General features: G+C 42.0%; 1 protein-coding gene across 5 annotated transcripts in view; it reads right to left on the reverse strand.

Moving 5' to 3' along the window:
• KDM2A (lysine demethylase 2A) overlaps positions 1–18,563 on the reverse strand; it is a 542,877-nt gene that overhangs the window by 54,695 nt on the left and 469,619 nt on the right. For all 5 annotated transcript variants that reach the window (XM_061609559.1, XM_061609562.1, XM_061609558.1 and 2 more), the window contains 4 exons: positions 11,293–11,431; positions 8,043–8,121; positions 1,573–1,619; positions 1,084–1,262 (listed from right to left, as the gene is read on the reverse strand). In XM_061609559.1, coding sequence (XP_061465543.1) covers positions 1,084–1,262; positions 1,573–1,619; positions 8,043–8,121; positions 11,293–11,431 — 444 coding nt within the window. The remainder of the gene's footprint in view (positions 1–1,083; positions 1,263–1,572; positions 1,620–8,042; positions 8,122–11,292; positions 11,432–18,563) is intronic.

Genomic DNA, 18,563 nt, shown 5'->3' on the forward strand with positions numbered 1-18,563 from the left:
TTATATGTCATCCAAGTGGCAACTGTCACCACCAATGACTTTCCTATGGAAGTCTATTACAAAGACTGGACTACCATAAAACAGAATCATGATGAATAGTATTGCATACAGATAGGAGCTTCTAATTCCGGAATAACTATCTAGCTGCATTTGGCATTTTCATGTCTGAGGACAGATTGTAATTTTAGCAAGCATCCCTAATTTTAGTGAGCATCCCTAAAAGGATAAATTACTTTACACACACTTGCTATAGCCAGCTGCACAACTATGACTTACTCAAGGTGCTTGATTTGCTCTCCATGACCAATTTACATGACAAAGCCTGTAATATTTATACCCAGTCAAAGCAGAGAGCATGAGATGTTGTCTACATACTAACTTGTGTTTAAATTTGTAAATCAATGCAAAAACCTGTGCTCCGAGCATGCAGTTTTAAAATGACCAAAACAACTGCACATAGCTATATGAGGAAGTCTGAAACAATGGTATATAGAACTTCGCTTTCTTGATAATGGTACCAGATTATCATAAAGCTAATTATAAATAAGCATCAAATAGTATCTCCTCCTTGAATAAACTAATTTCTAGCCAAGTCTTAAACACACTTCAGTTCTCCTCAGAGTTGACATTACTATAAAGTACCACCCTTAATGCTAACTTATACTGCCACATAGATCATATATGATCTAGTATTCTAGTTTCTAGCTACATATTCACTCATCATTGTAACACGGCCTCTATTTCTCATTGGCACTAATGATTATATTGAAAGCATGTCTTACATCTTGGATTCCTCTTTTACAGTGAGGGTTGTTAGTAGATTTGAGAATTTAAGTATAATCTATAGATGCTTATGAATATTTGGTATGTCGTGCTAAAGGTGCATTTAGCTAGGAACCAGAAGATAGCTGTAAAAACCAGTTAGCACCACTACTATCCTCAGTTAAGTATAATTTACCTAAATTTAATGTGAGTTAAGCCTCTTCTCCAAACAACTCAAATTAAAACTTATGAAGGCCCTTATCTATCTGAGTGAAATGGAAAGAGCAGGGTGATGCTGGCAGGGGAAGGGTCCCTACTTACCGTAGTTGGTCTCTGCACCAGGTTCTCAAGCCGTGTGTGACTGAATTCCAGGCTGATGACATTATACAGCTTCTGTCGCTCCTCCTCTCGAGTTTCATAGTAGCGTGCCCACTGTGCCATGGTCATCTCAATATCCCTTTGTGTGTTTACATCCATGACATCCACCATCCTACGACTCCCTATCACAACACAGAAATACATAGCTACTTCAGCTAGAAATTGTAGTATGAAACATGGGAAGAGACTCATAGGAAACCATAGTAGAAAAAAGATTAGGCATGTGAGGGACGGGGTACAGGATCCCCACCCAAGGCCCCCCATTTAGGCACCTTCTGCCTTTAAAAATTTTCAACTATTGCTCGGCAAAGTTGGAGGCTTGCTTTTTAATTGAGATGTTTAATTAAAAAAATCCATGCCATATTCCAGATTGTTCATATTTTACATGCATCCCATACTCTGATCAATTCAAGAACAGGAGGGCATAATTACCTACGTAGAGTCGTACATCATTCACGCTGAAGTCTGGATCTGGCATCCTGCAACATATATATATATATATATATATAAACACACACACACACACATATATACAATAATCTCACTGGTGACCTTCCTTCATGCAATTTTATTCCTGGGCACATCAATCACACACTACAAGAGCCTCATAGGACTGCTTCAGCCTTCAAATAGTAAATGATGAAACATGCATCTCCTGTGCCTGCACCTTTGTCTGCTTCAACTGCAAGTGTGGCTCTCTTCTTTAGAGGGAAATAGTCCTCAAGGAAGATGAGGGAAAGTAACATATAAACAGCCTTACACTGTCTCAGTCAGTCCTACTGCTTGTTTTCTCAAAGAATAGGTGCAGCCATTTTAGTACTGCCCTGTACTGAAACCACACAGCATCACTTGGCTGTTTTGTTTATTCTACTGTATATTTTTTACTTGGGTGATGGTTATTGTTTTAATTTTTATGTAACTAACTTTATGAGATTGACCCCAAAGTTGTATAGATATACCTAAAATAAGGAGAGCAATTGCAAAGTTTCCCACCAGAATTTAGACTATCAGCAGCCAATGCCTTCTTCAGGAGTGCTAGGGTGGACAAGAATGGCTTGCCCTGGTGGCCAATAGGAATCCACCAGAAACAGAGTACCCTCAGAGTGTCTAGCTGACATGGCAAGCACTTTTGCTAGGATGCAGAGAGGTCTCAGAATTGCCTATGCATGGTCTTCCATGCTGCAGAGTCTGCTCAGCTCTCTAGTTCCAGAGAATTGAGGGCTACAAAGCAGACTGAAAGATGGCCAGAGTGCAAGTGGTGAAAAAACTGAGCTGAACCTAATCAGACACAAGAAAAGGCTCCTTAGCACATCTACTACGCAGCAGTGACAATGGCAAAACACACAGTACTTCTCCTGTTCTCACTGTATCTTCATAAAGTCATGCAGTGGAGTCTTTAAGTTGTTGAATATTATGCAATTTGGCATATAAGAAGATAGGAAGGAACCCTTAAAGACATGCTCCAACATGTTTGCTAAACATTTGGAGGGTAAAAATCATTTGTGTCCATTTTATCAAGGATGTGATCAATTTAGCACTTAATTTTAAGGGTAGTTAAGGGTACTCCCAGTCCTATTTTACTGGATGATTTGTTGCAGCCCAAGGTAGTTGACAAGATGCTTGTCAGATCTGGCTGTTTGTTTGCTCAACCTCTTTGTTAATGGCTAGTAACATCCAGCAAGAAGAGGCTGATTGGGTAAGTTTCTGAAATGGTGAATGCCTCATTGTGAGAGGGTGGTCCTCACTGCCTTAAAAGAGTCAGTTGCAAGAGTCAGTTGTTCTCAAGAAGTCCTCCCTGGAGGGAACCCAGAGAACTGTAATAACTCTGGCCAATTACAAATGTTCCCCATTTGTGGACAAGATGCTAGAGCAGTTGGCAATCGGATTAAACCAATTATCTGGATCCTATTCAGGCTGGTTTTAAGTCTGCTTTCAGTACAGTACAGAACTGTACAGAATTACTCTTGATGAATGACTTATTCCAGGAAAGGGATCATGACCCTGCCATCCTCTTGGCGGCCTCTGACACTGTTGACCATATCCTTCTTGATAGGCTCTCAGGGTTAGGGAGTGCTAGCACTGTGCATCAGTGGCTCCATTCCCACCTTGAGGACTGTTTCCACAAGGTGGTGCTAGAAGAATTGTGATCAGGCCTGTGACATTTATATAACCACACCTGGAAGGCTTCATATTGTCTCCCACACTTTTAACATCCATGTGAAGTCCCTGTTCTGTTTTCATTTATTATTTATTAAATATTTATCCTGTCCTTCCTCCCAAAGGTTCCAAAGGCAGCAAACAAAGCAGCAAAACAGAATAATTGCAATAATTCTTCCTGAATGTTAATAATGAGAGAGACAGATGCACCTCTCCAGGGAGGGTAGAGTATTCCATAGATAGAGAACCACTACTGAGAAGGCCCTGTCATGTGTCAAACCCCAACTGGTGCCACCCAGCAGTGGCACCACCAACAAGGTTACCTCTGTCCACTGTAGGGCCTGAGATGGCTTATATTGGGGGAGGTGCTCTTTTGGGTACTTGGATCCTGAGCTGTCTGTATGCTAGCACTAATACCTGAATTGGACCCACTAGCTAAATGGCAGCCAGAGTAGTATTTTCAGAATCTATGGCACATGAACCCATCGGGCTGCCCCATTCACTAACCTAGCAGCAGTGTTCTGCACTAGCTGTAGCTTCCAGACAGTCTCTAAAGGGCAGCCCCACATTTATTATATTGCAGTAGTCCATGCTCTAGTAACTCCTTGCCTGGACAACTGAGGTAAGCCTGTTCTGGTCCAGGAATGCCCATAGCTAGTAAGCCATCTCAAGCTGGGCATAAGCACTCCTAGCCACAGAAGCCACTTGGGACTCCAGTGATAGGCTGGAATCCAGGTGTACTCCTAGACTATGAACCTATTCCTTCAGAATGAGTGCAACCCCTCCCAGAACAGATTGATCACTTATTTACTGGAGGTGGGAACTGCCCACCCACAGCACTTCCATCTTATGATGATCCAGCCTCAGTCTATTGGCCCCCATTTAGCCAATCAATGCTTCCTGGCATCAGCCCAACACCTTCACAGCCTCTCTCAATTCAGATGGAATGGAGTAACAGAGCTGTGTGTCATCAGCATACTAATTCCCAGCTCCCAAATGTTTCATACAAATGTTGAACAACACAGACAAGAAATAGTTCCCTGCAGGGCCCCACAGCTGAAAAGCTATGAGGCTGTAAAAGCCATGTGCCTTGTACTACATTCTGGTAATGTCCTGAAGGTGGGAGTGGAACCACTGTAATAGTGCTTCCAACATCCACCCTTGAGTTGTTCCAAAAAGACACCATGGTCAATGGTGTCAAAAGCTACTGAGAAATTAAGAAGAACCAACAGGTCACAATCCTGTTGTCTCTCTCCCAGTATAGGTCAAAGAGGGCAACCAAGGCTGTTTTGGTGCTAAAACTGGGCCTGAAACCAGTCTGAAATGGGTCTAGATAATCTGTTTCCTCCAGCCATACCTGTAGCTGGCTGGCTACCATTGCTTCAGTCTCCTTGCCCAGGAAGGGAATATAAGAGACTGGGTGGTAGTTTTCTAAAACCTCTGGATTCAGGGAAGACCTCTTCAAAAGGGGCTGCAGCACTGCCTCTTTCAAGGTGGTGGGCATAACTCCCTGACGTAGTGAGGCATGAACCTCTTCCTGAACCCATCCAGTCAATCCTCTCCCCTACTAGATTCTACCTGCCATGATGCGCAGGGATCGAGTGCATGAAGTTGGCGTCTCCATTGCAAGTGTCCTGTTTACAGTTTCAGGATGCAACAATGGAAGCTGGTTCCACAGGCTGTAACTAGAAAGTATTCTAGGGAGCTCAAACTAATTCTGGCAACAAATTTGGCACGGATCTGAGCAATTTTGTCCTTGAAGTGCTTCACAGATCTCACAGCACACTGATGAGTGGTGCATTGTTAATGATACAATACTGGCCTGAACTAGATAATTTACAACTCTAAGCAGGTCTGCTGGGCAGTTCACCAAGGATGCAATGGAGTCTGAGAGATATGCTCTTTGTCACTAACACTGACTGCTACATGGCAGGAGCAAACTATGCACTTGTACCTGTGCTTGGTCAAATACATGTTGGAACTTGCACCACCTGCTCACTAGCCATTGGCCAACACACTTAATTGTCCAGAGCTCCTCAGAAAACCAAGGGGCATCCTGGACCCCCCATGGCCAGAGAGTGTGCTCAGGATTGATCATGCCAATGGCCTTCTCCACCTCAACTTTCTACTAGGGCCTCAAAAGGAGTACCAGTCATGCTACCTAGAAAATCCACCAGCGCATGCAGGAATCCATAAGATTTCATTAGCCTCTGGAGGTGGATCAACCTAACTGGTCTCCCATATTTTGAGTAAGATGTTGTTAGCATGTTGATGACCCTTAATGTTATATTTCCTTTTCATCTGAGTCAGGTGAGGTGCTTGAAATAAATAAATGGAGTTTGAAATTGGTAATGGACTGAATAAAAGGCCTATAAAGCTCATTCCAGACAAAATGGAGGTTCTGTGGCTAGGGGGTTCATCTAGCCAGGGAGGTAGAGTTCAACCTATTCTGGACAGGACTGTGCTCCCACTAAAGGACCAGAGTCATTTCTACAAGTGACAAAAGCTTGATAGAGGTCTAAGTGGCATTAGTGGCCCAAAGCACCTTTTACCAGTTGGGATTAGTGCACCAGCTGCAGCTCCTCCTGGATAGTGGTAGCCTGGCCTCACACTGTCCACCCACTAGCAACCTCCAGATTAGACAATTGGAATGCCTTGCATAAAAGGCTACCTTTGAAGACTATCTGGAAACATGAGCCAATTCAAAGCATGGCTAGACCTTTAACTGGGACTAGCAAGTGGAAGCATATCTCACAGATACTTAAAACATCTTTACTAATTACTAATCGATTTTCAAGCAGAATTCTAAGTGCTGGTGTATGCCTTTAAAGTCCTATACAGGTTGGGTCCCTAAAGTACATATTTCCACATAATCCTGCCAAAGAACTAAGGTCTGGCTGTCTTCAACACAAGCAAGGTGAGTGGTATCTGGGAAGAGAGCCTTCTCAGTTGTGGCATTCTGATCGTGGAATTCTCTCACCAAAGTGGTTTGCCTGGTGCCTATTTTTCTCCTTTTCATTGCCCCAGGCTTTTAATTTGACTGAGATTTTTCTGTCAAATTAATCACTGTTTTATTTGTACTTTCTCTGCACTCTTGTGTACACTTTATTGTTTCAACTCCTTGTAGTTAGTAGAGACAATATTTTATATTGAAGAGTGATGCATGTATATATAATTAAAAAACACCTTTACAGATGGAAAATTGCTGCAGCTATACCACTGCACGGCAGGCAAACACATTTATACCAAGTCTGTGTGCCAGATTATCCTGGAAAGAAGATGCATGTGGTTCTTGGTATCAGTTGTGTTATAGCCACTTTCAGGGCTCTAGTCAAAAAGCAGAAAATAAATCTAGGATTTATAATAATAAATAAATTCACTTTGAAAGCAGAACTATGGCTGTATTCTGTCCCATGGTAAAAGTAGTAAAAGTGAACAGTTTGGACGTATAACTTCCTATGGAAGAAAGGCAAAGGTACAACTTTACAGAACTCACTAGACATGCTGACAACCAAAGGACCTTGCTGCACTATTTTTCAGTGATTCAAAGGACTATGATGGGGATCAAACAAGTGATGGGGAAACAGGATGAAGATGCCAGCACACAGGACTGGATACAATACAACTGCACCTTCTGAGATTCAATATTCAACCTACCAGCTGGAATGGAATCCTGATTTTGAATTAGAAGCTATGGGAAAGCTATAAAGGAGAAACATGGGGAGTTTTGCCACACATTGAGGTCAGGCCTAGCACAAGACTCTACCTTGCCTGTGGCAGGCTGCTGCTTTGCCACCAACAGGTTGTCACATAGAGGAGGGCCGGGATCTCTTCTCGATCGTCCCAGAGTGCAGAACACGGAATAATGGGCTCAAGTTGCCAGATTTCGACTGGACATCAGGAAAAACTTCCTGTTAGAGCCATACGACAATGGAACCAATTACCTAGAGAGGTAGTGGGCTCTCCAACACTGGAGGCATTCAAGAGGTAGCTGGACAGCCATCTGTCGGGAATGCTTTGATTTGGATTCCTGCATTGAGCAGGGGATTGGACTTGATGGCCTTATAGGCCCCTTCCAAATCTACTATTCTATGACCTCCATTCCTTCTTTTCACAGTGCTGGTGGTGCTGCCCCCCCCCCCCAGGTCTGCCCCTTCATATATTTTTAAACTTTATCGTTCTCTGCTGCTGCACTAGCAGTGGCAGCACCGGCAGTTTCTCCACCTCCTCCCTGCCTTGCTGAGGAAGAACCAAGGGGGGTGAGGGCTTTTTCAAAGTGAGGTCACCTGGGCGAGGTGGCCAGGAGAATGCCTGAACTTGGATTATGTTGCCTAGCAATGCTGTTTTAAATTTAGAATTTTTAAAAAAGTTACAAGTAACTCTACATCTCTGCCCTCCAAGTTTCAAAACACCCTTTCTAGCTGCTGCAACCAACTGCCACAGGTGCTCTCTTGGCCACCTCATCAAGATGTGTTCACTCTTAAGGACACCCTTGGTCCTTTCTCAGAGCTCGGCAAACAGAAAAGAGGCACCAGAGGGGTAGTGAAGAGCCTTTCTGTGTTGGCAGCTGGCCCCTAAGCCAATAATAAACTGAGTAAAGAAACCTGTGGGGTGTCACTTCACTATGCCCACTGCCTGAGACAATTGTTTCATTACGCCTCATTACTGGGCCAGCCCTGATCAAATCTGTTTCACCCACATCAGTAACCAAATTAATATCAAACTCTCACTGCTCCACCACTCACTTTATTCCAAGTCCATCACAATTCTTGAAGATCAAGGGGTCTCTTAAGCCACCACGCTGAATGTATTCCACAGTGAAGTCTGCGAAGTGGAGAGAACATTTGTTGAGAGGCTAGCAACTAACAAATGTGAATCAGAAAAGTGAGCTGCATTTTAAAAAGGGAGAGGAGGGATAAAGGACATTAATGACCAGGGCCGGTTCTAAAGGGCGGCCAGGTGGGGCACTGGCCTGAGGGCCCCTGGAGCTACAGGGACCCCTCCACTCCCCTTCTGCGTTCCATGGCAAGAGCCACGGATCGCAGGGCAGGAACTTCCGCCTGCCCACCATTCCCTCACCCCACCTACCTGTCTCCTGCCTTTTAGCATTGCCCTTAATGAAGATGCCGGCCGAGGTTTCCCTAAGGTGCTGAAGCCCCTGCTACCATCTTGGTTGATGGCAGAGATGCGCACGGGTAGCACACATGCGTGCCATCAACCAAGATGGCGGCAGAGGCTTCAGCACCTTAGGGAAACCATGTCTACCATCTTGGTTAATGGCAATGCTAAAAGACAGGAGACAGGTAGGCGGGGTGAGGGAATGGTGGGCAGGTGAAAGCTCCTGCCCTGCGAACTGCAGCTGTTGCCACAGATCGCGGAAGGGGAGCGGAGGGGTCCCTCAGGGGCCCTGGTAGCTCCAGGGAAAGGGGAAGCAGGGACAGGTAGGTGGGGGCCCCCCCGCACACACATGTGCACATGCCAGGGCAAGCTGATGCCCAAAGGCCCTGGCATGCATGGGGCTGGCCCTGTTAATGACGCTATGCAGAACAGATTGTACCCACAGGACCCTTAATTTGTAACCATTTGTACCCACAGGACCCTTAATTGAGCAAACATCTCTTGGCACAGGGCAGACAGATACAAGCATACAGATATTATACCACTTAACAGAAGGGTTAATTGAGATCAGCATATAAACTTTTGTGTTGATTCCTTTCCCAAATTATCCACTCTAGCTTTCAGGTAGTCTTCTGCAAAGATTTTAGCCAACTGCTACTTCAGAACTGAAAGGCAAAACAGTATCCCACTCCTTCTCTGTTCCCCTGTTCAGTCACTTAAAGGCATTTCAATCAGCTGCATTCCAAAGTTTTGCACTTCCAAGGAACAGATTCAGAGCTATTCCAAATCTTGAATCCCAACTACATGTTAGGAACCAACAAGTTAGAAAAGGCTCTTCATACAAACTTTTCCATGGTAATGCAAGCCATTCTATGATAGTTGGTATGTTTTCTTCAAGGCCTACTCTCCCAGCAGCCTGATTCTCTCTCCACCCCCACCCAGTCTGTGTTTTTTTTTTGGATGGCATAAAGAAGGCAGTTCACAACTACTGATCAAGGGGAAAATGGTCTAAGAGGTGCCTCAGGAAAGGACAAGAAGGGACATATACTATTTGTAAAGGCATATATGTCAAAATTGGGTGGTTATAAATTCCCCCATAGTTGTGGTGGGCTCTACAACACTGAAGGCATTCAAGAGGCAGCTGGACAGTCACCTGTTGGGTATGCTTTAAGTTGGATTCCTGCATTGAGCAGGGGGTTGGACTTAATGGCCTTATAACACACTTCCAACTCTACTATTCTATGATTCTCTGTCCTCTTGAGTTCAGCAAAGGGACATTTCTAATTCCAGACAGTTTTTCCTTCAATAAGCCTTTCCCCTGCTACATTCATGACAGTGGTATTCACTATACAGCCTATTTCATATGCAGCTTACTGAACATTATCAGTTTCAAACAGTCATGTGAATCATTATCAGTTTCCCAACCCCAAGGGAACACTGAATTTGCAAAACTAACTTGTTTGTGGATGTCCTCATTTTGCTACCTGGCTGATAGCAGACCTTGGGCAAGTCCAATATTGGAATGGTTAACTATACTGGGACCATTATAGATAGATGTTTGCCAAATGAGATCAGCTTGCCTTTGGCGGGCCACAGTTACATGTGAGTATGACATCTCACTAGGTGTACTGATGACACCTCTAAGAGACCACCAGCTTCCTGCTCCCAGAATATGAGTAACTATGTTAGTTCAGGCTAGGACTCATCAGCTGTTTACACTCTGACTGTTTGGCACTGTTGCTTGTATTCACTACTGGAAGGAAAGTTCAGTGCCACCTCTTCAGACTACCGCATGCAAACTGAACAGGCCTAGGCAAGAGGACTGAACAGACCTAGCATGGGAGAAAAGAATGAGATGTTGCCACTCAGCTTGCTCTAGGATGGATGCTGAGGCAGAAAGGAGGAAGCAGCTAGTTCCTAGCACCTCCTGCTGCTCCCTAGAGTATTTTCTATCTCCCCTTCCTTCTATGGCGAGCACTAGGACCTGGCAGCTTCCTGTCTTATTCAAGCTTGGGATGGAGTTCTGCATATGACAAAGCAAGGCTCTAGATTCGCTGTTGCTCTCTCAGAGAGAAGGGATCATGATCAAGAGCATATTTACCTGGTATGTGTGGTTAAAAAGGCAGCTTTAGCTTTTCATTTGGCAGGGAAAAAAGCTAACAGGTGCCCCTCACGCATCCTTATTAATATCACATAATAATCAGGATCACTATTTAGTAAGGATAGTTTGTTTCAGAAGTTCCTATCTTTCTGGTTACTGTGAGAATAAGCAACCACAACAAATGTTTTGTAAAGTGCACTCTGTTTCTACAGTAAAATCTTGAATATATCCAAGAATAGGACTTTTTCCTGCTGCTGACATTATCATGGCTCTGTCGTCCCACCTGAAAATCTAAAAATGGCAGCCGCATTATTCAACAAACACTTCTACATTTCAAATAATGAAATGTAAACTACAACAAAAGCTTTTAAAATGCATTTTTGGTAATTTTTCCTCATGCTGGAAGTGTATGTTCGATAGCTGACTACTGTTTAATTTTTGTTTGGTAAATTTATAGTGTGCACACACACACACACACGCCACAGAGTTCTGATTACAAAAAGATAATACAAGCCTAAAGGAAGCCCGCCCCACTATATTGTCATGGTTTGGTGTGACATGCACGAAGCAACTTATTTTCAAATCTACTCAGCAATAGTAAGGTACACCAATTTGGTCCTTTAAAAAAGGGTGAAGTTTTAACATATATTGTGCTTACGAGTATCTAGGGAGTCAAACACACATGCTGTTTATTGCTGTGGTAGAGAAAAGATCTTATAGCCATCTGAATCTTAGAAACACAGCTTGGCAGAAGTCATCTAGGAAGTGATGCTCACCTTTGCCTTCCATAAAGACCACAAAATTAGCATTAAACTTGTTGGTGGAAAGTTTCTCTTCAAGGTCAAATGTTCGTTTGCCCTCAATTTCGTCATCCGAGATGCCATCATCTTCATAACGCCGTCTCATAGCACCACGCTGTGGAAACAGTGACAGGTAAGAATTGGAAGAAACCACTGCCAGGAGCCCAATAGTTAGATGGCAGCAAGGTTCCTACGATATACAACATACATGTACAACACATGCTCAGATTTTCTTGTTGAGTATGGAGGAATTAGACAATTATGTTTCATAAAAAAATCTGTTCGCTATTGCAAAGCACACGTTAGTTTTAACAAATGTGTCCTTACTTATCTGGATCATTACTTATTCCTTATCATTACTTATTCCTTATCATTACTTATCTGGATGCACTGTCCCTATGACTTCACACTGTTCTTAAATGATAGCCCCCTTCCCACTATTTGTGTGAATAAAAACTGTGGGGCTATGCCTCTAGTCCCGCTCCTGATACACAGTTCTGTCCAGCACCGTTATCCACGTATTAATGTGGAAGTCTGAGATGGGGAAGTTGACATGCATAGAATTCCCTGTCTCAGGTGTCAATGTGTGGACAGTGAGAGTCAAGGAAAGCTATGTGTCACTGGGGTGGGCCCAGAGGCATAGTTCCAAAGCCCTTTCACTCACATGATATCCCTTCACTTGAGTAATGCATGATGGCTAATGCCAACACAAGATTGCAGTATCCAGATACTATATTTGCCTGCTCATCACTACACATTTCTGATCCTTCAAAAGGAACTTGATCCTTTCTGAAGCTAGCCACTATATTCCCTTGAAGTCCTACAAGCACTCTACTGGAATCTGTTGGTCCACTAAGATGACTAGATGTATTAACCTAACTGAATCTCTGAAGCAGATCATTTAACTGTAACGAAGTAGTCATCATACCAAATCAAGGTCAGAAGCCAGAATATAGTAAGCAGAGAAAATAACTGTCATCCAGAAATGCCTGTGATGAATCAAACAGTCTATTTCAAGAATTAGAAACCCATGGACCTCCAGATGATGTTGAGCTACAACTCCCATTATTCCTGACCATTGGTTTTGCTGGAAGGGAAGGACTGATGGAAGCTGGAGTGCCACAGCTTCCCCACTCCTGGGTCTATTATCTTAGGAAACAGAAGGAGGTTTCTTGAGAAGACCTTGTTTTTCTCAAGGTATATACACTTCAAGTGAAAATCTGTTTAAATACTGCCAACAGCTTTTCCTCAACATTTCCTGCAAATACCCAGGCTGGTCTCAACTGCCATAAGATTCAAAAATGAGTGATTAATTAAATCCTAGCTCCTCTTTCTGATATACCCAGCCTATTACATACTTCTGCTTAAATACTGCCTTAGGCACCATCTTCCTCCCAGCAGTGCTAGAAGATACTTCACCCTGGCAGCCTTATTCATGTGGGTCTGTCTCCTACGTAAGATATTCATTACAGGCAAAAAAAACCCTTGCGATTTAAGAGCATACATTTAGCCAAAAGATATTAAACCTTAAAAAGTGGGGAAATTGGGCGGCTATAGTGAATGCACCAGGGGAGCAGTAGACCTCACCTCCTCTCTGAGATATTGTTCTGCCCTACAAATTTGTAAAAATGCAAACACAATTTGGGTTGGTCTTTCACCAATCCACTTCCTGTGTAGCTTGGAAGCATTTGGTAATCTGCCTCTGAGCATAAGGTGAGTGGTGGCAACACCTGCAAGCAGGACTACATCTCCAAAGATGGAGAATTACATTTTTTGTATGTCTGTTGGTATTCTTCTTACTTTGCTTTTTTCCTGGAAAGGGAGAGGAGGCAGGGAAGGGGAAGGTGGGAGAGAGGGGGAAGTGAGGGAGAGGGGAGGGTCACGGAGGGAGGGTCAGGGAAGGACAGGTTTCATCATTTGCATGTTTATTGAGTCTAATGGGATTTACTCCTGTGCAATCATGCTTAGGATAGGTGAAACTGACATGGAGGAAGAGCATGGAGGGGGTAGGAAGGGTAGGGGTAGGGAGAAAGGTGGAAGGGAGTGGAGATTGGGTGTGTGGGCACTGGGAAGAGGGAAAGCCCCTTTCCTTTCTAAAAGGTTTCCCCCTTTTTATTCTACAGCAGACACCTGTAGTCTCCCACCCAAATGTAAACCAAAGCTGACCCTGATTAACCAAGCTAATCAGCTGTTAATCTGTCTTTTAGAACACTGACAGTTGGTTTTTACTGAGCATACCTGCACAATCATAGATTCCAATGTTAATTTTCTTAATTATAAATCAGCCATGCCTTTTTTTTAACTTTTAAACTGCAGAAGATGTAGGTCAGAGTATGGGGCAAGGTCAGTAATAGGATTACAGGTACTCTGTGAAAATGGCTGATTTTTAATTTTCAACAAAATATGAGACTACTGACAGAAAAAAGTACAACAGGGGTCTGGATTTTTTTTCACTACTGTTTCATACTTTAAACTCTGGATTCTCTGAGCGTTTTGTGTATAGCCATGAGTTCAGTGAATATGAGTTCAGGACTACAAGTTTTGTAAGATTTTGTTTTGAAGTGAGCTTATGGGAAGCAGCAGAATGGCATTTATTTTCAATTTAACATGGTAGAATTCAAAAAATCCATGCTGGCTATATATTTTTTGCTTTCAAGTTAGGTTGTAAAAGCATTTGCTCAGTATTTGTTTGTTATTGGACATCCCCCCCCCCTCAGTGGACAGATGTATCCACAATGGCTGTATTTCACACTGCAATCACTCTTGTTTTCCCTGGAACCACAAAACCTCATCACATTTTATATACACAACCAAGAGGCTAATATTCTTTGGAATCTAAAGACTTAACAAATGGGGAAAAAGGGGGTTATCTTGGGCAACTGTTTTTCGCACACTTGTGTTGATATTATCATGGGTGTATTTAAATATCAATCAATGGATTATGTAGTGTCTGTTAGCTAGATAAGTCATGTTAAAAGCTCCTGATATCATCACACATGTAATATACAGCTATAATATAAGCATTACTACAGATTCAGAAGTCTTCCAGGTAAAACAGGAATCAGTCATTTTACATAGAAAGAAAAAAGGAGGGGAAAACTACTTTTGAACATAAAAAGCCAACGAAAAACACAAAATCCATAGTTGGGCAATAATTTTATTATTAAAATATCACAACATAGGAACATAGGAAGCTGCCTTATATCAAGTCAGACCATTGGTCCACCTAGCTCAGTACTGCCTACTCTGACTGGCAGCAGCTCTCCAGGGTTTCAGGCAGGAGTCTCTCCTAGCCCTACCCTGGAGATGCTGGGGGTTGAACCTGGGACCTTCTGCATGTAAGGCAGATGCTCTGCCACTGAGCTATGGCCCTTCTTTAGAACTTTATATCAGGCGACTTCCGGGAAGGGTGATTCGCCTGTGCTGCCTCTGAGACAAGCTCTTGTCTTAGATGAAGTTTTTTCAGCTTTAATCAGTCAGAATGGTTTTTTTTTTGACTGGTTAAGATTTTCTCCCGGTCAGGGAGAAACGTGAGATTAACCACAAAGCCTGTTTTTGTTGGGAGGACTGGATTTCATTAATTTATGAGAGAAAGTTCAGCCAGCGAATGCCGGACGGACTTCCATCAAAGCTCTTGCTGATTAAGCAACACGTTTATCTTTTCTTCAAAGAAAAACGAATTAACAGGCAAGCATCCTTCTTTCCATTTTTTTTTACTTGGTTTAAATTGTTGCACCAAAAAGAGATTTGTCAATGAATCAGCTATAAAGAACTGGGTGAGTTAAAAAATTTCTCTTTCACTCACGAAACTAAGGAGGAAAGAAATCGAAAAAAGCTTATCTTTGTTTTTATTGCAAAAAGCGGGCCTGGAAGTGCATTCTAAAGATATTAACGGAAGAGGGATTTTTATTTCGAGGAGGGGAAAAAAATAAACAAATTTGATTTATGAACTTTGGAGTATCATGTCTGGAACTATTTTTTTTTTGGTCTATTTCATTTTGACGAATCTGCTTACTCACGACGCCACTAACTGTTTGAAGCTGGGAACTAAACTTGTTTTGTTTTCCTGAATATATAAGAGATAAGACAGGCTGTATTGATGTCTGCAAGCCTGAAACATTAACCCAATTGTGGCTGAAATAATTTTTTGTTTTTGTGGTTTTAAGAATGACAACCAGGAAAGTGACTGAGACCATGGAAGAAATTATGTTTCAGAAAATAATGAGTGAGATTGAGATAATGAAACAAACCCTGAGACAGGGCAGACAGGAGATGAAAATTGAACTTAGCAAAATGATGCAGGAGTTTAAAAAAATAGGGGATTCTGTGAAAGAGGATTTTGATGGGATTAGAGATGAGAAAAGAAAAATTAAAGGGAAGATACAAGCCATGGAGACTGGAACAAATGAGGAATTGGAAAAAGATCTGGAGTTTACGGATGTTAGAAATAAAGTTTACTGTTTGGAATTCAACGTTGTCTCTGAAGAAACTAATGAAGATATTAGTGATAAAGTTATCAACGTCTTGGATAATTTTCTTGACTGGAATGATGTGATGGAGCTTGACATAGAAAAAATCTATGGAATTAATTACAAATATGTGACAATGGAAAAACTCTTAAGAGATGAGCCAGTGCATTTTGTAAAAAAGAAGAGCAGAGAAGTGACTTTACAACAATATTTCAGCAACATATTTAGAATTGATGGCAAGGACATATTTGTGAAGGGGGAAATTCCCATCAGACTCTTGTTATATGACTATGGCTATGACAGCAAGATCATCATGAGATACTGATAATGGATGAGTGGATACTGAAACCACTGGATTTAACAGGACTATTGAAGATGGAAGATGGAATTAATATTGATAATGGAAGAATGGTTATGGAAATTATTGGACCTAATAGATTCGACGAGATGGATTAATCGATATGTTTATTTGGATTATGGCTATGACAACAAGATTATTATGGGATACTGATAATGGAAGAATGGCTACTGAAATTACTGGATTTAACAGGATTATTGAAGATGGAAGATGGAATTAATATAGATAATGGAGGAATGGCTATTGAAATTACTGGACCTAACAGATTTGAATCAAGATGGATTAAGCGACATGTTTATTTGGAGAAAAATTGAAAGATATATCTCTCAAGGAATTGAAATCTCTTTTGGACTTTTTGTGGAAAGAATAAAGTAATGTTTATGAGATTTGATGATTAATTAAGATAACTACTGGAGGAAAGTGATTTTGTAATATAATTTTAGAGACAGGATTGTTATATATTGTAGACCTGTGGTTGATCTGCGACAAATCGGAAGTCAACATTTTTTTTTGTATAATTGTTTTTGTTTTGTGTTGTTTTTTTGTTTTTGAAAATTTGAATAAAAATTAATAATAATAAAAAAAGAACTTTATATCAGGCAAGATGTTATCCCTGCTTTGTGTAACATCTTGCCTAATGAAGAGTTCTGGAGAACTTGAAAGCTTGCCATGCTGGTGTGATATTTTGGTTGATTCCAGTAAAGATATTGTCCAACTATGGATTCTGGAATACAGGAATACCCCGCATTAATGTACGCAATGGGTTCAGAGCGAGTACGTAAACCGAAAATGTACTTAGAGTGAAGCACTACCTTTTTTCACTTGCGCCGCCACTGTGCCACCTCTCCTTCATGTGGAATCTCAAAGCCCCACGCTAAAGCCTCTACTGTTGCACTGCGGCGCCTCTGCTGCTGCGCCACCACGTCTCTCAGCTGATCGCAACTGCGCCTCCCAGCTGATTCGCGGTTGTGCGATCGCGTCTCTTTCCACCACCCCCACGCACCGAAAGAACAGGCCACAACCAAAGGTTAAGTGTCTGTTCTTGCAAAGCGAGCATACGTAAACAGGGGAATGGTGCTACTGTAAGTATGTCCGTACTCACGAGTGCCCTTAAAGTGAAGGTCCCTATAGCGGGGTATTCCTGTATTTTCTTGCAGTCCAGGTCAGGGATGGGGGGCTCATTCTAATTAAAAAATCTGCACAGACATGTCTGAAAATTCTAATATTGACCCAGGTACTTCTGGTCCATAACAGAAATAGAACTGTTCAGCTCATATTATTTTGGACAGTTAACTATGTTGCTGTGTCGATCCAGCATACTGCCCAACTAAATTTCTCCTGCTGATGAACACTGACTATCTGCTCAGTTACATCATTAATTCAGTTATGAAGTTGCTAGGTTATCTTGAAAGAGCTGGAAATGAAAGACTAACAACTTTAAGCTGACCAGCTCATCCAGCTGCATGTCTCTGTGGCAAATGACTATTACTCAGCCAGAAAGAATTATCATCTCAACCGATTCACTAAATGCAAGATTGGATGGGAATATTTTTTGCAAATTATGTGATTACGCAAAACAGTAAGACTTGTTGGTTTTGCATACATGCAGTAATTTTAATGAAGACAACAATGTGGAAACAAAATACTACTACTAATAATGAAAATTTAATACCAGCATGTTAAACCAACATGTTAAGAAGGATCACCCCTTTGCTTACCAGTTACACAAGAAAGAACACAGCCAAATGACTCATGCTTTGAAGTGTAGAAATATTAGAAGTCTCCTGCCTTAATTTGTGTGCTAAGTAAGCATTAAACATATTGTGTAGTCTCAGATACTTTGCTTGAAGACAACTTTTGTTTATCACCCACACACACTTTGCCTTGATTTCTTGGCCCCAATCCACTGCTAGTCGGGGGCAAAACTGAAGCTGGCATCAGTGATAAATATTTAATATGAATTTGATTGCGTGTCAAAATTAATGATGTGGAAAACCCTTTGGAAAGAATGAATGCAATAACCATGACAATCTGCAAATAAATCTATTGTCATTTGCAGATCATATTAAGTAAAACTATAGTAATGCTGCAACTTTGGTACTGGAGGGAAGGCACAGAGTGGTGGAATAGGAGCCCACTGGCTGTGCTTCAGTCATTCTATCAAGCCCACACAGCTGCCATCTTTTTGTTCCACTCTGCATTTCTACCCTCCTCATTCTTCCAACTTCTCTCCTCTTTATTTCCCTGTTCCCATACTGAAAGTGGATAGTTCTTGCTTATCTGGCCAAACCTTATGATCCTATCCTCAGCATAGGCAGAATTCTTCCTTCATATGCCATGCCAGACAGTAACCATCTTCAGAACTGTGTCTTTCAGTACACACCACCCATCTATCTTCCCCCATCTTCCCCCATGAAAAT

This window comes from Rhineura floridana, chromosome 2, assembly GCF_030035675.1.
Source record: "Rhineura floridana isolate rRhiFlo1 chromosome 2, rRhiFlo1.hap2, whole genome shotgun sequence".
NCBI lineage: Eukaryota > Metazoa > Chordata > Lepidosauria > Squamata > Rhineuridae > Rhineura > Rhineura floridana.